Source organism: Battus philenor, unplaced genomic scaffold (assembly GCF_028537555.1).
Source record: "Battus philenor isolate CCGP_79_NKW_IND1 unplaced genomic scaffold, ilBatPhil1.0.hap1 SCAF_7, whole genome shotgun sequence".
In the NCBI taxonomy this organism is placed as follows: domain Eukaryota; kingdom Metazoa; phylum Arthropoda; class Insecta; order Lepidoptera; family Papilionidae; genus Battus; species Battus philenor.
In genome coordinates, this window is record NW_027181737.1 from 14166849 (window position 1) to 14188738 (window position 21890).

Sequence of the window (21890 nt, forward strand, 5' to 3'; positions counted from 1 at the left end):
ATATCTCAGCAATCAGCAATTTGACTTGTGATGTTTTAACTAAATACACTAATTTATTGCATTTATCCTATTTTATTTATAAAAGTAACCAATAGCAAATTTTACAAAACTTTTACTTAGAATTGACAGTTGCTTCAATGAGTTTAACAGCCACGTGACATACACTGCAGATTTAGGTCTCCCTCTTAGTGGCTCCATCCAATGTCTTCTGACGACCTTGACTATAATGTGTGACCATCTTGTTTGTCAACGTCCTTGACTGCCTTTTCCAGTCTGTGGTGTGCATGGTATCTTAAGTCAACAGCGAACATTTGTTCTGGGAGATACATGGCTTGCCCTGCCACTTCAACTTGCCTATCTGCTGTGTTATGTCAGTTACATTAATTCGTCCATCTTCTATGCATTACTCTTACCTGCACACGATGATAAGTTGATAAGCCAACACTTCTTGTAGGAACACAAACCACAAGTATATCCACCTGTCTCACTTGCATCGCATCTCAGCATATTTTCTATACAAAAGTTCTTTCCATAATTAGCTAACACTACTAGTAACAGTAATAACCTATTAATTAAATTGTTCATCTTTATTATTAATATGCACATGGCTGTACTTAGTAATATGAAACATTTTAACAAGTCTGTATATTAACAAAAGCTCTAAGATCAGTCTACAAATTTTTATGTGACGTGCTAATATATATTATCTTTATTTTACACTTTTCGTGCCGGGGCGATTTTTGAACATTTTCCTTTAAGGCCACGTATGGCGTAGATATATGTTTTACAATTTTTTAATACTGCAAAGCAGTAATTAGCGGAAAAAAGTTACAAATTTATAATGCATTACGTACGCGCGTACGTGATGTGAAGTTATCTATATTTGATCCTACAATTCATTTGTTCAGAATCCTTTGTTTTTCAATGATAACTGCAAATGAGAATTGCAGTGGGGGTCGTATACGCCCTACATGGCATGGAATATGTTAATAGTCAATCTACCCTCCATCAATTTAAGTTTGGAAAATGATAAATACTGTTGTATTTTTTGAATATTATGGTATGCGAAAACATTTAATAATCTTAAAATATGTCAATGAATAATAAACTTAAGATAAAAACTATGTTTCAATCATTTTAAAATACATTTAAGACAATATTCAAAGTCAAACTATGGATAGTATATACATCTAATTACCATGTTGTATATTTAGTAAAGGAATGCAAAATTAATTAAATCAGATATTATGGTGACATACAAAACATATGAGAGTATAAACTTTTTAATAGCAACTGTATAAACTTTTATATACAACACCAGAAACTAAGCTAGTAAACATATCCTTCACACTAATTCTTAAACGTGTTTATTCATAGTAAGTTCATTTTCATTGGTCATTAACAGGAGTTATGCAGTTTGAGGGGATATCCCCGCAGTCACTAAATTCATAAAATCTATTATTGCAGTCAGCTCAAGATTGGTCATTGTTGCAATATATGTGGGAGGCGTATGCCTTGCAGGCTCGGGAACTCAGTTTTGGTCTCAGTTCTAGTGTTATTAGACACAAACTAACAATGCGCAAGATATCATAAACAAAACGATTATCGCCAGCGATCTAGAAGTTTAAAAGAGCAATAATGGCCAATGAAAACCACCCTAAAAATTCTTTAACATCTGACACAATCTTCATGCAAAAATTTTATTTTAGTATACATTTCATTGAAATTTATAGCTTTATGTATATTATAACCTATAACTGTATATAATGACAGAACTAGAGCGTTATTGATTCAAACAATTTGGTGTATATGTTTAATAATGATCAAAAGTCCTTATGAAAGATTTTTTTGGGCCGCAAATTCATGAGTAGCGTAATTTAAAATATGTTTCAATTTTATTCATGCAATTAAACTACATTGTATTTGAAATTATATTTTAAAGGAATGTTGAGATGGACTTTATGCAAAGAATCTGATTTTATTGTGACATTTAAAATAAATGCTATTAATGAGGTGTGGTGTTTAATTTTGTCTACAGTATTTCTTAAAAAAAGTCAGTCATTTCATTGACACTTCCTTTCTTGTTGGTACGGTCTTGCGTGACTCAAGGAATATGCATAGATAAGGTTGTGTCACCAACCCAACACATAGTCAAGAGCTTTGGCGATGATACCATTGGACCTCTGAGGAACTGGTGCTGATGGGATTGGTGTAGGGCACAGGGACCTTGCCATTGGTTGTCTGGAATAAATACAACTGAATTAATAAGACAACATCTCATATAGCTAGCAGTATACTTCGTTACATTTTTATTTGTTTCGAAAAAATAAATCAGAGGCATGTGCAATAAAACCATTATATATACACTATAAACAATTCAAAATTCTATTGCAAGTGCTTGTTATGGCATCTACAACATTTATAATATATACATACAACACTGTATGCATATATGTATATATATCTATCAGCAAAGAAATAAGATATATGGTAGGTTTTGGTAGGTACTGTATGTATATAAAGGTCAACAAAATGTTTTATATTAATTGATTTTAATATGCTGTATACATCTGAATTGCTGGTATCAAATCATAATGAATAAGCAGCAAATGTATGATATTAAAATTAGTTTTTAATTTTTACAAAAAGTCAAGAATCTGGTTCAGTAACAGTACAGTGAAACAATTTAAATGTTCTTTTATAGGTGATGGAAGCTACCATCAATGGATCAGGACTTATTGTGGAGTTGTAAATGCATGTACTTAACCTATTATTATATTCATTATGATATATTATTATATTATGTTTCTAATTTGTGCTACATGTCATTGAACTATAAACATGTGGCCCCCAAATGATTGCCATAAATAAACTTATATTACAAAATTTTAAGCATTGTGTTATATCAGGGAAACTACATACTTTAACTAAAAAGAATTTTCACCTTAATTTTCCTTTTCCATAAAGCAAATGACACTTTATTTAAGAGTCAAACTTTAAAAGAAGTATTTAATAAACAAGAATACATTTTGTCTAATTACCTTTCAGGTGATGTCATACCAGGATGAGTTACAGACATTCTGGGAGGTTCTCTGCACTCAACTACACCAACCATAACACCAGGTACTATTTGGCGGCCATTAAGAGCCATTGCACGTTCCTTTTCGGCACGAGTTGCATATCTTATATGACCCCAATTACCTTGTGTTGGGTATTGCTTATCTGTACAAAAAATTGCTTTAATAAAATAAATGTCATATCAATGTCTATTATTAGTAGTTTTAATAGAATTTTTGTATTCACAATGCTAAGGGATAATATGAGAAATGAGGAAATCCACAGAAGAACCAAGACCACCATCATAGTTTGAAGAATTGCTTATTTGAAGTGGCAGTGGGTATAGCACATTGCTCAGACGAACAATGACCAAAAGATTCTTGAATAGCGACCTCAAGCTAGTTGACACTGCATGGGCAGGCCTCCTACTAGATAGCTCAACATAGTTAAGGTTGCAGGAAGTCACTAGATGCAAACAGAGTAAGACCAGTCATTGTGCTAAAAAGCAGCAGCTAAAAAGTTTTAATTGTCCTGGTATTGATAGTGGTCATTTTTATAGGAGGCCTATGCCTTGCAGTGGCCTTCTATAGGCTGAAATGATTCTGATAATGAATAATTTGCATAATAAGAAATTGTGAAAAGCACTACATGCTGAACTTACCTAAAATGGCACCACAGTTGCTAAATCTGGCTAAAACAGTGTTGGCAGCATTTGGTGGGAAACCAAAGACTGTGACCCAATACTCATCTTGCTCCTGGCAACCATCTTGCCAATGGTTTGTTATTGATTGGTTATTCATTGAATTGTTCATATAAGAGTTCTGCATCAATGAATTGTTGTTACCATATGTAAGAAAGCTATTGTCCTGGTATATTGATTTGTTAGAAGGCTCATTACTTTTTATGGTATCAAAAAGATCCTCTATAGGCGGTCCATTGGGTTTGCTGGAGTAGGATATGTTAGGAGATGAAGGTATGTTTGTAAACATGTTCTGTTGATTATACAAAGCTTGCTGATGCATCGAGACATTTGGTCGGTACATTTTTTGGTCCGGCGTCGATGTTTGCGGACTAGTTGGTGACCCTAGAATAAAAAATTAACAAAAAAAAGTTAATGGCACGTTAAGACAAATTTGAACTTAACAAGGTTATAATCAGAGTAAAAGTAAATATCTCACCAAAAGCCAGGCTTCTACCCTTAGTAGGTGATAAACTGTTAGTTCTTGGAGTTGTTGGAGGGTTTATTTCACCCAAAAGAAAGGGAGGTAAGTATCCCACGTTCGGACTCCCTGAAGGAGAGTGAGTCGGACTTCCTAAAGTCATGGGTTCCATTTTTATATATAAAATAACTTTAAATTATCCCTAAATGCTAATTTATATTATAACGAAATATTAATAACGACAGTATTTCTGCACAAACATCAAGAAATCTGGATCCCAACCGTTTCTTCCTACAGAAATTTAATTTTGACAGTGGCTGTGACATTCGACTATCTATACAGATAATTCATATCAAATCACAAAGTTTAGAAATGTTGAAGCAAACTAATATTTTAAAATATTAAATTTAAAAAAAAAGCAGAATTGGTTGTCTTAAAACTAAAAAAATGTTTGGTCAAACTAATCTTTCATAAAATAACAAATTTTATATACACATGATTTAATTAATGCAAATAAAATGATAATAGGACAAAAAGAATGATTCATTAAAATTTTGCTAGGTATCTTTTTAATTATTAAGATATTTTACGGTTATTATGAAAATATTTATGAATTCGAAAGGAGAACATATTTATTTTTTAACACTGTCGTGGTTTTAAAAATCATATTACATATAACTTACTTTCATCTTTCACGGGATTAGAGCGTAAGTTCTAATCATTGGTTAAGATATAAGGCAACATTATTTGTTGTTGTCAAAACTGCAGTCAAACAAACGAATATGGATTCTTTAGCAGAGGAGTCTGAAAATTGTGCTCAATTTAATGAAAATGAATGTGATAAATCAATCCATAATGCCTTTAAGAACTTCTCAGGACATAGTAATAATATCGTACATAAATTATTTAACAGAGAGGTAAGTTAATTAAGATGCAAACACCTGTATTGTTTGAACCAATCGAGTACAATTATTTTTTACTTTTATTATTTAACTTACACGCCGGTTCGTGAATGACTCCTATAGTTTAGTTGGATACACAGAAATCATTGAATATAAAAAGTTAACATAGACTATCTGTTAGTATTACCAAAGCTTTAAATATTCTTTTGTTTTTAAGATATTTGGGAGCATCTCAAGAAAATCCAGTGAGAAAAGTCGTAAGATGTTCGAGAAAATACCTCAACGGTTACGTTTCTGTCTTATGGATATAGTTCCGATTTCATACCTCAGAAAACACATCTTCATGGGCTTCTCACAGTGTGGACAGTTCCTTCTTAGCTTTACTTATAGTTGCAACACACAGGTTTACTTCCGGGAAAGTTCAAAATTTACGTGAGTAATATATTTTATTATATATAACACTAAAAATGTTATAATATCCAACATTTGATGTACATCACACAGATGAGCTAGACATGTGGCAAGAATTGGATGTGTTCAATATTGTGGTGTTGTCTCTAGTACACAGTGCTCTGATAGTGTAGTGTGTATATTAAACAATTAGAACTGATTGTTATATAAAAATTTAATTTTTCCAATAGTCATATTTAATACTGGGTACTATGTAAAGATTTATTTACTGTTCAGTGGATTTTCTCTATACATTCAAGTCATACAATATATTCTCCTCATATATGTCATAAAAGAACTAATTCTTTCTAACATGTTACTTTAATAGCTTCTAATATCATTACAGATTTTTTTCCTTCTGTGCTATTTCACAATCAGTATTGATTATAAGTCATTGATTTAAGAGACATACTAGTCAAGATGGGGTGACTTTCAGAAAAGCCATTCCTTTTTCATAAAGAGTTGCATCTACTCATGCAGCTTCCGTGTGTTATGACTGTTCAGGTGTTTTGCACATTTTGCTAATAAAAGAATTTGGGCAACAAACTCGTTTGGATAGAGCTAGCTGTTATTGGCAGGATGTAGCAAATGCTTTGATCTCTTCTTTGAACAGTCAAGAAAGTAAAGACCTGGCTCTCCACCATCAGCTACAAGCCATTTCTTGGTTATATTGTCTACATAGCTCAGGCGCAAATAATGGGTATATAAACTGGTTATTAAAGGAAAGGTAGAGGGAAAGAGACCAGGGGGGTGATCACCAATCCAATCGGCGGACTCTGAGTGGGTAGTGACAAGCCTTACAGTGTTGGGAGCGCTCAGAAAGGCATGTCAGAGAGGTTTGCAGAGGAGGCAACTCGTTGAATCCTAAATGATAATGAACAACCAAGAAAAAGTAATTACAGAAATTAAAATAACCTAGCATTTTGATTCAAATTTAATTTTGAAGTCACTAAAAAATGTCTCGTCTTAAATAGCCTTCAGAAGTTTTCTATATTTAATATCTAATGGTGCTATGTTAATCATACCATATTGATAATGAGGTGTATAAAATTATCATATTTATTACCCATTAAATATATGATGCATATTTTTAGTCTAATTAACCTAATCTGATAATGAGTGTGAGACAATGTTAACACATAAGAAAGATTAGTCATAATTAAAGTTAAAGAAACTTAATTGGTTAGGTTAAGGTCATATGTATAAGTAAGTTCTTATTGTCTAAAAGCCACAAAATATATCAGTAGCCAGGAGACAGCATAAAGTTAGTTAGTTACAACTAGTAGTGCCTACTAGTAGTGTCAGTAATAACACTGATGATGATGATTTGTTACTTTCAAGGCTTTTATAGACTTGATTTTGTTTCGCTATTAATAAAAGCTGTGTTGGCATTCATAATTTCATTATATTTAAGGTGTTACAGTATAATAGTTTCTTGAGGGCTTGGGCTTAGGCAATTACATTAATATTCTAACATACTCGGAGTCCGCAAAATACTTAGGTCACTTTAACAGATGCTCTAGTTGTGAGACTAGGTGCAAAAGCCACGAATAAGAGACCTTGACTTGGCTATAACTAGACACAAGCTTAACATTATGATTCAAGTATACTTGAGTGAGGTGATGACTTGACTTATATTATTTAATTATGTATCTAAGGTGATAGGTTGTTGGTGACACATTTTAAATCACCTTGTATAGAGTGAACACTCTGATATTTGTTATATTTCATTTTTCCTATTGGAATGTGACAGGCCAATAAATTTTGGCAGAAAAAAGTCTGCTGTCAGATAATAAACAATAATTAATTTTATTATTTAGCAATCCAAACTTTGACAATACTTATTTTTATGAAATCCTCATTACATTATTTCTGAGACTGTGCATATTTATTTTTACAATTAAATGAACTGATATGTGATGACAATAATCATAAAATAACTTTTATATATTATTATATAATTTTCAGGCTTCACTTCCTCTCATGGGTGCCAGGCAAAGTAGTCAAACCAGTCCATAGTGTTCCGCTGTTTGGAGATGACTGTGTGGATAGTAAAGTGACAATCTCAATGGCCCAGTGGAAACATAATCCAGGAGTTCTTGTAGTTTATGGTATTGCGTAAGTATCTTATACAATTTAATTACACAGTTAATCATATTTATGTATGTAGACAAGTGAATTGTAGTACATTCGTAGGTCTGTATGTATGTCTGCAACTGTTTTATCGTAGCCCATATTTTGTGTGTAACTTGGAACATACTTGTCCAAATTAAATAGGTTTCCACAGCAATCCGAAAAAGTTAGAAATATATCTGATGATTTCCTGGGATCATACCTTGTGTTTTCAAGGAACATAAGATATTCAATAAGATTATAAAGGTGCAAGTTAATAGTTCCATGTTCAGTGAGTTTTTGTCATTCAAGCTTTATTAGTACGCTCTGAACATAAGTTGAGAGCAATTGAACTAATCATTTTTTTTTAAATTTATGACTTCTGTTTTTGGGGATCGCTTTTTCACCTCTGTCTTGATAGGGAAAGGGTCTTTTTATGAAGTGTGGCTAGTGATGGGAGGCGATGCTATGTATGCTGAATGATAGAAAATATGAAGGATGAAAGACGGAACAAAGAGAGAAATAGTGAAGGATGAGAGAGGGAAGTTGAAAGTAGGAGGGTGTATATTCCTGTCCCAAAAACAAGATGGCAGAAAGAGTTTTTTTTCTAAATCTATTTATTTTATTTTACAATTATAAGAACTAATGTCTTTAAAGTCGCATAGGTTATTGAAAATTATATGGAAGAAGAAGCATTTTTACTACTTGTAATAATGGAAACAGGTCATAATTAATTTTATTTGAAATTATTGTACTAATCCTGGGTCAATATTGACATTGCATTGGGGATTCCATTGAGACTGCCATCTCATTCTTAATCTTTCCTTTGTCTTATTTCTTACTACTTAGGCTCGTGACCATTTTTGGAAAATTTGTTATGTACTATGTTAAGTTAGGCCATCTGTCGGCCTTCAGCGGTGTGCATAGATATAAGCAAGTTTAATTTTAATTGTATGATTTTGAATGTGTGTGATGTATGATTGAGATATTGAATATTTATTTAATTTTTCAGATTCTCATGTAACGAACGGTCCTACCTCAGTGTTATCGGTGTACCTCGCTTAGGATGTAAGAAATGTGCGGCCTATTCTAAAGAAGAAGGTATGTTATATTAACACCGCTTTTAAAAGTATGTTAAATGGAATTATGATCACTAAATTAAGTACAGTTATAGTAAAAAATAACGATGCGTGTACACGTGAATACTTTTTTAAATAGTGCAGGAAATGTATGTATAAAACAGTCAATGTAAACAGGGAGGGTAAAATATTATTATCAAATAAAGTGACATTATAAAGGTGAAATCAGACCCGTCCTCGCGAGCACGTGGTTTGCGCCATGCTCAGTATGCTATATAAGTTTCTAAAAACGAGCATCAGTTCATTATTTTGAATCTTTTGCTCAATAAATGCATTTAAACGCGTCCTGAGATCGAGATACTAGTTTCCAGATAGCGACATTAAAACAAGCCACTTACGATGATAACCAACTGGTGCTATTCCGAGTTCCCGTTAGGAAAAAAATTAGCGAAAACGGAGGGGGGGGGGGGAAATGCGGAGTCTCTGGAGCTTTACTACGGACTTACTTTTAAAAAAGTCTTAGGCTACGTACCCTTTGTATCCAATCGCAATTTGAAAATGCAAACAAGCAAATATAAGGCGACCAAAAAACATTTTTTTTATTATAATCAATAAATTTATTACTAAAAGGTCCACCGTCAGTTTTGGATTAACTTACGTCTAGTCATAGATGGTACGAAGATTTTTTGAAAAATATTACGATTTATATTATATATTAATAGATAAATACCTAAAAAATTGTAGAATTAACTCTTCAGTTTTTCCATACAGACCAAATGGTAAATTGAAACTCATTCTAAACTTGTACTACGACAGGCAAGTAATCTTATCAGTCAGTGCAGTTTTCAAGAAAAATTTAGTCATTACTTCTATTTTATGATACACGTCATTAATTGTTATCTAAATAGATATCAGTCCAAAAGTACACCAAATTACATATATAGTAAATAAATACAGTCAAGGATTCCGTGTAAAGAACAAAAACATGTAAACGCATCCTTAGTTTATAAATGCGTTTAATTTTCAGATGATTTAAACTGGGGCAAGCGGTGTTTGGAGCATAATTTCGCGATCCACACAAAGTTCTTCTGCACGTCCGACACCAGTATGTACGAACCCGTAGTCCAGCTGGCCTATTCAAATCAAATCATAATATATACGGACTTCATCCACATATTAGAAATAGACTTCGTGAATCCGGACAACGAGCGAACAGAGCCAGCGGACGACAATAAATTCTCATTAGATAGGGAGGAAATAAACTCTATATATACAAACCCAAGTACGCCCGCATCCGACATGTCCGCGGCGTTCCAATCACCAAAATACCAGAATAACGTGGTACAAAATATTCTGGCAGATTTCTCTGATCTAGAAGCTGAGCCGTACCAGATGTCACGGCCTGTTCACCTATCAGATATGATGGGCCAGGAGTTATGTATACAAGCGTCTTCAATATCGCACAATTTGGTCGAGGAGTGGGAAGGACCGTCACCATCCATTAGGACTCTAATAAGTCCACCGCTGCGATCGCCACGGAGACGACCTGCTGAAAGCATGTCCCGGTTTAACGAAACGCATAGAACAATAGCGGAGAAAGCTTATGAGTTTGTTGAAGAGACGGAAACTAAATGTGAGAAGCTCAGTATATTCCGCAAGAGAAGATTAGCGGACAAGAAATACGAATTCTCTGAAGATAACAACGAAAACATCGTCCCGTTTAGAGTGCTAAGGAGTAATAGGAAGTATTTTATAGGCTCAACCAGTAGGAGTCAAGCTAAACGAGCGAAATCACCCACGACAGAGAGCGTGGTACTGAGGGCGCACAACCAAATCAGCAGACCTCCTTCCCCAACCACAAGCGAGTTGAAGAATCCCGGACTATCATTAGAGTCTGACAGTCACAGTGAATCAGAGTACAGGGTCACAGAAATGCTGGACGACGGCTCCCTGAAGACCATAGCGGTGCACGACAACACATCCAAAACATTGTCAGATGTTCCAGTTAGTCCGCAAGACCCTTACCTGGTGCATTCCGAGAATTCCAAGTGCAGTAAATTCTTCACGAGATACTTTGTAGAGAGCGACGACGAGGTTACGTCCATCCTGACAGATTCTGAAGGTACCGTTGTAAAATTCCTATTTAATTACATAAGTGTTTTCCATATAAGCCAACACTATCGGAACGTAGGCTTATGAAAAATACTTTTGTTTCGAAAATCTCCGCAACTATATGGTTTAATATTTTCATGTAAAGAAACTAGTTTCTTTAATAATTCTATTTTGTATTGTGCTGCGCTTGTTTAATATCGGTAAAGCAGTGGCTGTTTAACCTTGACATTTCATAGATGGCGCTGTTAATAATGGTGTTATGATGGCGTCCATTGCGATTGCCCGTCGGTAAAGCAGTTGGTATTTAAGATGTTTATTCATAATTTATGATGTTGCAGAATGAACTTTTAAAAGGAACTAGTTTCTTTACATGTATTTAATCATACAATAGATAATTTTTAGCCATTTACTTGCAGTCTTTCATGGGTGTTATTGTAATATACATTCTTGGTAATTTTTAACACGCTGAATTAAATTCATGTGACCAAATTTAAAGATCTGTAACAGCTAAAGATTAAAAAAAATTTCTCTGGTTTATGGACGCCCCTTGGGAGTGGAATTTAGTAAAAAAGTCATTTAGTCGAAGCTGACCTATTCTCGGCAAAATTATCTAAGCCGTTCCAGAGATAGAATATTCCAGAGATTGTTTCTTTCCAAAGGTCGATGTGCAATATTTATCGCCGGGTATTGTACGATCGCGCATACGTGATGTGAAGTTATCTATATTCGACTCTACAATTCATTTGTTTAAGAATTCTGTTTTTCAATAGGAACTGCAAATGGCCTGAACGGAAAATGCAGCGGGGGTCGTATTCGACCCACATGGCATGGAATGTGTTAATCAATGGGGTTTAACTCGGGACATATGTGAATAATAACGCTCAGAATAAAACAGATACTGGCAACAAAGTAAAATAAAACTACCCATTTTATTTATATTTTCGAATAGTTTTGAACATTCTTATTATTGTGATTAACAGAAAACTAATTTAAATTTTGGAAGATTTTTATGTTGGTAACTGTATATTGATGCATTTCAATTATTCGAATGAATTATAATTTAGCCTTATATGTTATGAGTGTCGGTGTTGGTGTCACAGATGACTGCATGTCGGGGTATCACGTGGCGCTACCCCTGACTGCGCACGGCGCGCGCTACGCCCCGCTGCAGGCTGCGGGCGCAGGCGCCTGGCAGCGACTGGCCGGCGCGCGTCGCTCCGTGCGCGTCACGCAGCGCTCGCTGGACACGGAGCTGCTATGTAACGAGGTCTGCGGCCGCCTCTGCCTGCTGCGCGGCGCCAGCTTCATCTACTGCTTCGACTGGGGCTGCCACGTTATCGACGTCTGCCACTCCAGTGGCTGCCTCTCCGGGGTGAGGACCACTTATACAATACACACTTACGTATTAACGCTGAAATTGCGCTAATGCATAAATATATGCGTTCGCATATGTAAGCAGTTATCTTTGGGATTGCCTCACGGTTAGACCCACTCGGGCGTTAATTAATATGTAACGGTCACAAGCATACGACCCTACATACCTTGAAAGAGGTTTTAGGTTACACCCTCTGTACCCTGCCACCTCATACCCACGGAATCTGTACATGCCACTTGGGCAGTAATGTAAGTCCATCGTTGTCCAAGGTTTTCCTTTTGTAGCGTAATGGTACTCCTTTGACCACGAACTCGCCTGTTGGAAAGCGTCGATAATTCTCAGGAAATATGGAACCCACAGATTGTTCAATACTGGTTTGGGAGGTGATACAGAATGAACCCTTCCGTTGTTGTCTCCAATGTTTATTAATAACAATACAGTCACAAGCGTACGTCGCCCTAACACGGGAATATATATATAATATATATATATATATATATAAATATATATATAATATATATATATATATATATATATAATGTCCATATATATATATACACATATATATGTATAAGAAATGTCAGAATGACTATATGACAGTCATGTGTTTTGTAGTGGCCATTATGACGACACACTTGTTTAAAAATATCGTTTTGAAATTGTAGATGAAAATTCCCAAATGAAATAATATTAAATCTATATGTGTAATATTAATATATATGTATATGTATTTGCAGCTGTGTGCAATGTGGCTGTGGGCCAGCGAGGACACGGGCGCGGCGGCCGAATGCGAGACCTGCAAGGACGTGAGCGCCTGCTGCCTTCCTCACCGCAGGCAGTACGCAGCAGAGGTACAGTACACATCATATACATGGTGATCGGTTGAAGGTGTAAAAGCTTGTAAACAGGTGAATGTATAGCGCATTTGTTGTCGATTCATTTAGGGTACACTCTAGATGATTACTTTACACAGGGTAATTAATAATCTTAATATATATAAATCTCGTGTCACAATGTTTATACTCAATGGACTTCTAAACCACTTAACCGATTATAATAAAATTCGCACACCATGTGCAGTTCGATCTAACTTGAGAGATAGGATAGTTTAAATCTCAAATTATAGTCGCAATTTTAATTTATTGCTAATTATTGTCTGTTATTATTTGACAGTCACAATTATCTGTTAACTCCAAATGATTCTAACAGATGTCGATACCTTTCGACTGGGTTGAGTAAGTAATCAATAGATGGCGCTGCTATGGTAAATCTACGAACGTGTCATATAAGCTACATTTTAACAGCATAATTACCACGTGTTGTTGACGCTATAAAATTAATTAAATTTATTTTGTAGTGAACGAAATACCGTATAATTCAATTATTTCCACTTTTTAAATTTTCACAGCAACGCGTGGCCGGGTCAGCTAGTAGTAGTATATCTATTTACATAGTTACACCTATTTCCAATCACTACAGATATGTTACTTTTTGAAAAAAGTCTGTGGTATATATTTTGGGTCGAAGAACAAATAATGTTAAGCATGTGGATGGTGTAAAAAGAATAAATAAAAGAAAATGATGATTGTAATTTAATTATCATTTTTCAAAACTAGGTAACAGTAAATTAATAATAGACTGACAGAACTAAACTGTCAATGTAAAAAGTATAAAAAAGAAGTAAAGGTATAAAGAGGTTTTATATGACCCAGTGAGTCACCAGCATTGGTCGCATGAAATGAGCTGTTTAATTATTATATATATAAATACATAATACACACAACAACACTAATGCATGTAAATACATTAGTGTTGTTGTGTTGTTTGGAGTTTCTTATAACTTTTTCTCCACCACTGTAATACTTTGTAAGTAAAAGTAGAGTTAAAAATGGAATATATGAAATAAAAGTTCGATCAATAATAGTTTTGTTAAAAGTAACAATATTTTAAAAAAATGAATTTTATGTCATAATATAGAAAAATTAAAAATATTTTTAAGTTATATTCCCATATGTACTGGATTTCTGAAAGCTACTCTTCTCATGATTACATTTATAATTTTGGATATTTCTTTTGTTCCTTATCCAATTACAACGAATTTGCATATCTCACGTGAATATAAAAAATTTAATGTTAAACTCTACTGTGTTTAAAATCACAGTTATGTTGTTGCAGTGTCTCTTCGTGTGGGACTTGGTGACCGGCGTGTACAGGACTGAGAGGGTTTCGATGACCGAGGACGACAGCCAAGAGGGCTCAAGAGGTAATATATAATATCACTTTGGCCTGATAGGAATTATATACGTGTATTTTAGATTGTTTTTATTAAATTTTTCAAAATGTAAGTTAACAAAGTTGTTTTGCCGGTACTAGTCCGGCAAAAGGACTAAAGGGATAATGGCCAACCGCAGAAAGTTAATTTAAAAAATCTATGTAGAGTAATTTAAATTTATTTCCTTTAAAATGCAAAGGTATCTCATACACTCTATGATTGATTACGTTGCAAACAACGTGAACAAGGAAACTCCGACAATTTTATTACCTATATTAATTTAATACTTTCATATAGGAATCATATAAATTTTAAATTCAGTTTCAGGTGCGGATAGGGCTCGAGAGTTAGCTAAGAGGCTGGGCCCCATCAACATGCCTCCGGGCAACGAGAACAGGCTGCTGACTACCGTTACAGGTATGTCACATGTAGCTTGTAGGAAAATTGAAAGAGAAAAAATAGACCAGAAGGACACGACATCTTAGAAATAATTACCTAGAACTCAACAGTATTTAATAGAAAAAAGTCCAAAATCCAAAAACTAGTGTATCGTTAAATGTTGTTTTTTTTAATTGTAAATTATTCAATCAACTAGCTGCCAGTATGTCCCGTCTAAATCGGTCCAGCCGTTTCAGAGATTAACTGGAACATAGACAGATAAAAATACAATTTCGTATGTACCAGATAAATCTTCATATGCATTTAGTGAAAAGCGGTTATTTTAATATTGCAGACATTAATTTTATTTATTTGTATAGATGAAATCGTTTAAACTTGCTTTTTTGTTAAATTTATTATTTTTAATTTTATGTTTTTACATTATACACTTGTATACTAAACTACTGACATTAATTAAAAGTTTTTGTATATGCTTACCATTTGTATATCTCTCCAAATGATAAATACAAGAAATAAAATTAAACTTGTCACGCCTTTATTGTGCGTGTACCTGTCCAAAATAAAAGAATATACGAAAATACATAAATAAAGTACAATTGAATGTCATCACCTGAGGTGATAACCAAAAAAGTTTATAAATTTTTTCGAAAAATTTCCTTCCAGGACGATCACTGAAGAGGCTGACAGACGTGGACAACTGCATAGAGATAACGAAGAACCACCCTGATACCTCCGAGTCAGAATCCTCCTCCGAAGAGGACAGTGATTACGACTGACTTCCTACCGCCATGTTATCAGAGTGATACTATTAAGGCACAGGGAGGGTCCCAAGACCTCAGCAAATACTATCCCACCAATAACATTAATTTGAGGGCATCTCCAGCCTCCCCTGACAATGCTTGTACATATGAATGTATACAGGGTGATGTATAAACATACGAGAATAAAGGGACAACGTGCAGGCTCAAGTATGTATGCGAGAGAATATTTTACTAGTCTATCTATTTTCTAATGAAAATCAAACTTCCCATTGCTCTTTGTTTAGGTTACTTCGTTTGAAAATAACTTGTATATAATGCAGACTGACTTGTTACTTGTATGATATTGTAGCTTAAACATCATCACAAACTCAAGTGAAAATTAGTTTATAATTTTAATTCTTTTATTAATGCAAACTTTAAATATAATTTTTTAATGGTAATTTGTTAAAATGTCGTATATCACAATATACAGGATGATTGATTACAGGTGTGAAAGTGAATATCGCAGGTACAGATGCTAAACAATAATTAACTTTAATATTTTTTTTATTTCGGTAACCATACATTAATTGACAGTAATTGAACTTTACATTCACCCTAAACTTTTTTTTACATCTATAGCTTATCATTCTGTATATAGGCAGCACTGTGCAAGAAATGAAACCAGCTCTCCTCATTAAGTCATTTTACTTTCTTAAAAATAGATAATAAACCATAAACCAAGCGATAGGCACACAATCGCTCATCAATTTCAAACTAAATCCATTCTTTCATTCACACACTAGGTCTCTTTCATTACCTTCTACGTTCATTCAGATGTCAGTTCCATTCAATTCTACATATATAGAATGTATAAAAATCAACGTCAAAGCAAAATTGGGTGATAGAGTATGTAATGGCTAAACTTAAAAAATAAGTTGTAAAAATTATGCCTTTTAAATATATTTGAAGTTGAATGTAGTTTTCATTGAGGCATGAATTTTTGTTTAACCTTTTGAATATTTAGTCACGGCAATATCAAAGTAAAATAAAGTTTTTGTGATCAGTCTTAAAATTCTAGCTTGACGGGTATTTATGGGACAGCCCTTAAATAAAATTTAAAAATTTTATAACTAGCGGTTTTATATTAATACAAATAATGCAATTATAATTGACAAATATAATTCAATTCAGATTTTTTTTTTCATTTTTACAATATTTCACCATCAATTGTGACAATTTTAATGAATATAAATATCTTTTTTATTTATTCTTTTACACAGTTCTATTTTCGAATTTCGTGTTATTCTATCTATCGATCTCGGCCGCTTGGCGTGTGACGTCACAAAATTAAAAAACAAAGTTAGGCTAGTAATATGTATTTATACATCACAATGGCTGTCATCGTCTTTCTTTATCTTCACAATTTGCATGAACAATTAGTTTCATAATGAGAATCTTCAGTATTTTTAAATTAAATCCTCTCAATAATAATTTTTTTAAATAATTGCGTGTTTAATACAATATTTCAAGCTTCATTTTCGAGGTCATAGACGCTCAACGAGATGTAGAGAGATTCATGCTTAAATGAGTTCAAATCAGGAACTAGGAGATTCGTAAATAAACAAAAGTAAAGAAGCTATATTTTTAACTATATAATGCATTATTTTATTAGTGGAGTCAAACACAGTAATTGTTTGTAAAATAAAAGTTTTATTTTCGTTAATACAGTACACAAATTTAATACAAGTAAACAAATTATAGTTAATTATCTGAAGTAAAAAAACGACATTCAAAGCATTTAACTCCTATTAATTAGTTTTAACATTAATTCTCGTGATAAAAGATTAAAAGCGTGTAAAAAATACAAATTTCGTTTCAAACAAGTCATTGACACTTTGATATTGACAGTTAAGAAGTTATAAATAATTCAAATAAAAATGAAATTATAAATTATTATAGAAGGTATATTTACCCATAACTGAATATTTATTTTGAATTTTGGAAATATTTTTCAACATTGGAACTATCTGGACTCTTATCTATTTTTTTTTTTTCAAATGTTTTTTTGACTGTACATTGCTTCGCATGCTGTTATAGTTGTGGGGAAGAAGTAGGAAGAAATTCCATAATACACATCCTTTAAATTTTAAGAATACACTCATCTACAAGTGATGTAAAAAAAGAGCAAGGAGTGCCCAATTCGATAAAAACTAGAGTGAGCATCTCCATAATGGTTTTATTCAAATTAAAATACAGCAACGAGGGTTCCATATATATCCCGTGTCTAAGCAAATGCCATTTGGCGACCAATGATAGACTGTTCCATAAAAAATAGTTTTTGTACTCAGTTACAGCATTTTAATTTATTACTATTCATTAAATTAACAAAAAGAATTATTGATGGGGTTTCCTGTGGGTTATTATAATCTTTAATTACTAAGGATTTGTGTTGAGCAGGGGACCCTCAGTGGTAGACAACTAAAACTTGTGGTTGTAGGTCGCAGTTTTGAATCCCGGTATACAATCTTATATATTTCACATTTTGTGCATTAATTACATGTGATTGCCCCTGGTCACTAAGCAAGTTTCCAGAGCATGGGTATCATCATTCTCTGCATACCATAATATTGTACTGCGATCGCAAATCCGTCTGACAAATGTGGCCTTTATGGTATATTCCCCCATTTATATATTTTATGTCTTGCAATAGGCAATTGTGGGTCGAAACGATATCCAGAAATTTGTTCGACAAAAAAGTGCATTCTGTAATAATCCAACGCATAAAACTGTCCATAGTCTAATGAGCGACTGCGGGCCACATTTACATGTTTTCGTTTCTAAAAAAGGAAATTTCATTTAAAGACTATAATGGTGGTACTGTTAGGAAAATTCTACATTTATATTATTTAAAATTGTAAACAAAATTTCAAATTTTATTGAGTATTAACTGAGAAATATTCTTTAGTACATATTTCGTATTGATTTTTAATTGCAGAAATGACAAATTAATGACATTTTTAGAGTTTTAAATTAATACAATGATATATTTGTGAATGTACCTTTACTCGATTACCGACATTTTGTAATGTCATAAATGTATTGTTTGTGTAATAATTAAATAAAATTTTATGAATGACGGTAAAATTCAGCATATTTAATGTATTTTAATTTAATAAACAGTACGCAATACATTTTTGTAACAGTAAAATGTAATGCATTGAGCAATCTTAAGAAATATATACTCATGTTTTAATTTTAAATGTGTCAGTGACTGATGATCTTTGTAATTCAAACTTTTACTTTTCTTTACAAACTATGCAGGATGATTGGTAGTAGATGTAAAGGTCTTATCAACCTGTAAAGTGACACTCTCAATTTTTTTTTCTATATGAGTGGGAGAGGCTAAGAACTTCTGGCAGTATAGTATAACATATAGTAAACAATAATTAATTTTAACACTTTATATAGTATCTGAAACCATTAATTTGTCGATAGGTACCTTACAAGAATTGACTGTATATAAAGACAATCACCCTGTATTCATACATATGTAAAGACGCGTCCTACTATCTTTTGATATTAAATTGGTCTCATTGTAGTGATTATGGAACTCATAGTTTGTATTGAACTTAAACACTACAGGTAGTTACATATTTGTATATAAACTATTAAGAATATTAGGGTGCGTCTACATGGCACTATTTATAGTCGAGTAGATATAAGGGTGTTTTAACATTGTCACAATTAATTGTATGGAAGCGGCTGTTTACATGAAGTTTATAATTTAAACAGAAGTAGGATATTCGGACTACATATTTGACTCAAGGTTTATTTATTTTTAGGTTATTTAATTCTGGAAGGCGTTTTAATGAACACAAATTCAGTTAACATACGATAGAATACACGTCATGTTGACATTGCGTCTGCCCCTTGTTAATTTTTTCAATGACTTGTTCATATATTAACAAAAGATACTATTTTTGGAGTATTTACCTGCCCACAAGCGTTTTCCGTAGCAATCGCTCATGTAGTTTCGATTCTCATATCTCCTGGATTTTTTCAATAAAAAGCCCTTTCCAATATAAGCCAACACTTCTATTATAGATAGATATCTATGAATATAATTAGTTATTGTCTTATACCTTTTTAATTGTCTTGACTGTCGGTTTTAAAACAAGAAATTATGGAGACTGCTTCAATGATAAACTAAGAGATAAATTATCCACAGGAATTATTTTTTGGGTAGTTACCTGCCCTCAAGCAGTTTCGAACTCGTCTCCTGGGATTTTATATGTGCAAAAGTGTTTTCCATAATAAGCCAGTCCTCGTATTTAGGTATATATGATTCCGAATATCCGATCTTTGATCATAAAGCATCCAAAATATTAATACTAATTTTTGCTTAAATGCATAGACATTGTTGAATCTTTGTACGTATATAACTATGGTTGTGAATTGTACGTTTGAGACGAAATCGATTTCAATGTGTTATGTAATTTTATTAGTATCGAATGTAGAATGTTTTAGATAGTGTTTGACGTTTAGTAAGCAAAGACGATTAGATTAAATCGTTATTTGAAAATAAAATGAAATAAAAATTGCAATTTTTCAATGTAATCCATGAATTATACGTATTTGTTCAGTGAAAGAATATGTTTTAAGTTATTTTTCTTCCATATGATATTCAAAGAGATCTTATATATTTGTACAGTCTACACGTTTCGTTTTTTTTTTAATCAATTAATGGATACTTATTTTGTTTTAGTTGTGCAATTGTCCGGAACAATGTGCTATGGATGTTCTAAATTTAAAAAATGGAAAATGGAATTTTAAAAATCGATGTATCTTAAACGATTTCATGTACATATAGTATCGATTATACAAAAATCGATAAAAAATTCTTAATTTTACTTAGAAATCGATAATGTACGTAATAATAGAAATATAAGGTACAATTTGACATGTGTCTCCGTTCTAGTGCTCCGTTTAATTAAATGATACTTAAAAGCACTCACTTGCTAATGTTAACAGCATTTGCCACTTAAAAGTTAACTATTTTACTGTAGATATTTGAACCTAACTACAATGTGATGTAACTTGATATTATTGCATTTAATTAAACTGTATCGAATGTATAAACTTGCCATCAAAATGTATTTTACGATAGGTAGTCATGACGAACGATGTAATAATAAAAATTATAGAAATATGACGTTTTTTAATAATGCAAAAAAATCCCTCATTTCTGGTAAGTATGTTTATTGGTAACTAACCCTTTCGTTACCAGCGCCGGAGTCAGCCGGCATCCACCTTGTAATGTGGGCTTATGTGTAGATCTCTGTTTTAAGATTTATTACAGCCAAATAAATCACTAAGAATTATCCTAACATCTATATTTAATTAATATACTGGTATATTTTTAAATATGTATCACAAATGAGAAAATTGGAACATCAGCTTACCGCCATGCAATATGCACAATTCTTAGCGCATATGCCCGGTTCAGTGGCGCCACTTCGGCGGAACGGACTGCGGTAAGGAAAGGATTAACTATTTTGTTTCGAAAAACTTTATGCTTCTTTAATAATTTAAAGACGAGTGTACTCGACATAAACAGAGTGAAATAATTTTGGGTATAAAAATAGGCAGTTATGATTAGAAATCAAACGTTGCATGCTGGTTTTTAGAAAATATATATTTTTGTGTCGTTAACAAACAAATTCTATTTCATTTAAAAAAAAATGATAAAGATAAAATAGGAATGAAAGACGAACTGAATTTCAAGAAATCCAAGTTACAAAACTAAAAATTTAAATTAAGGGCAATGATAGTTTTTTTTAACAAGGTGCAGCACATAATGCTACCTTGCATATTAGGCATTAAATATATAGCAATATCTGGATTCTCGTTTAATATTATTTTTCGAAGGTTGCCAGACTAAAGAATATTCTAAAATGTACATTTTCTAAAAGATCTTTATTTGCCCTTTTTAAGAGAAAAAAAAATCAGTAGATTCGTATAATAATAATACGAATGCGATTTTCATATCTTTACGACGAGTATACTCGACATCGTGCGAAAATTTTTCGTTTCGCTCCGACGAGGAATTTTTTAACCTTTTTCTTCTGACGTTCTGAGGTGATAATAAAAAAAGCGTAGTAATAAAGTGATATAGGTTCAAGTATGGCAAATGTCTAAAAGAGCCAAATGTAAAAAAATAAAGTGATTT

The 21890-nt window shown here is 32.8% G+C and overlaps 2 protein-coding genes across 2 annotated transcripts; one reads left to right on the plus strand and one right to left on the minus strand.

The window, feature by feature from the left end:
* Positions 1 to 52: 52 nt before the first annotated feature.
* Positions 53 to 4506, minus strand: Nup35 (Nucleoporin 35kDa). The gene is made up of 4 exons (XM_068774294.1): positions 4236 to 4506; positions 3719 to 4141; positions 3042 to 3222; positions 53 to 2241 (listed from the first exon to the last, which is right to left on the minus strand). The coding sequence occupies exons 1-4, from the start codon at positions 4387 to 4389 to the stop codon at positions 2133 to 2135; spliced, it is 867 nt and encodes a 288-aa protein (XP_068630395.1). The 5' UTR covers positions 4390 to 4506; the 3' UTR covers positions 53 to 2132.
* Positions 4507 to 4999: 493 nt separating this feature from the next.
* LOC137931004 (uncharacterized) lies at positions 5000 to 16532 on the plus strand. Its single transcript, XM_068774386.1, has 10 exons — positions 5000 to 5134; positions 5337 to 5551; positions 7538 to 7687; positions 8694 to 8782; positions 9788 to 10882; positions 11973 to 12244; positions 12985 to 13098; positions 14423 to 14510; positions 14841 to 14936; positions 15582 to 16532. Exons 1-10 carry the CDS (start codon positions 5000 to 5002, stop codon positions 15692 to 15694), a joined length of 2367 nt encoding a protein of 788 aa, XP_068630487.1. The 3' UTR covers positions 15695 to 16532.
* Positions 16533 to 21890: the final 5358 nt, after the last annotated feature.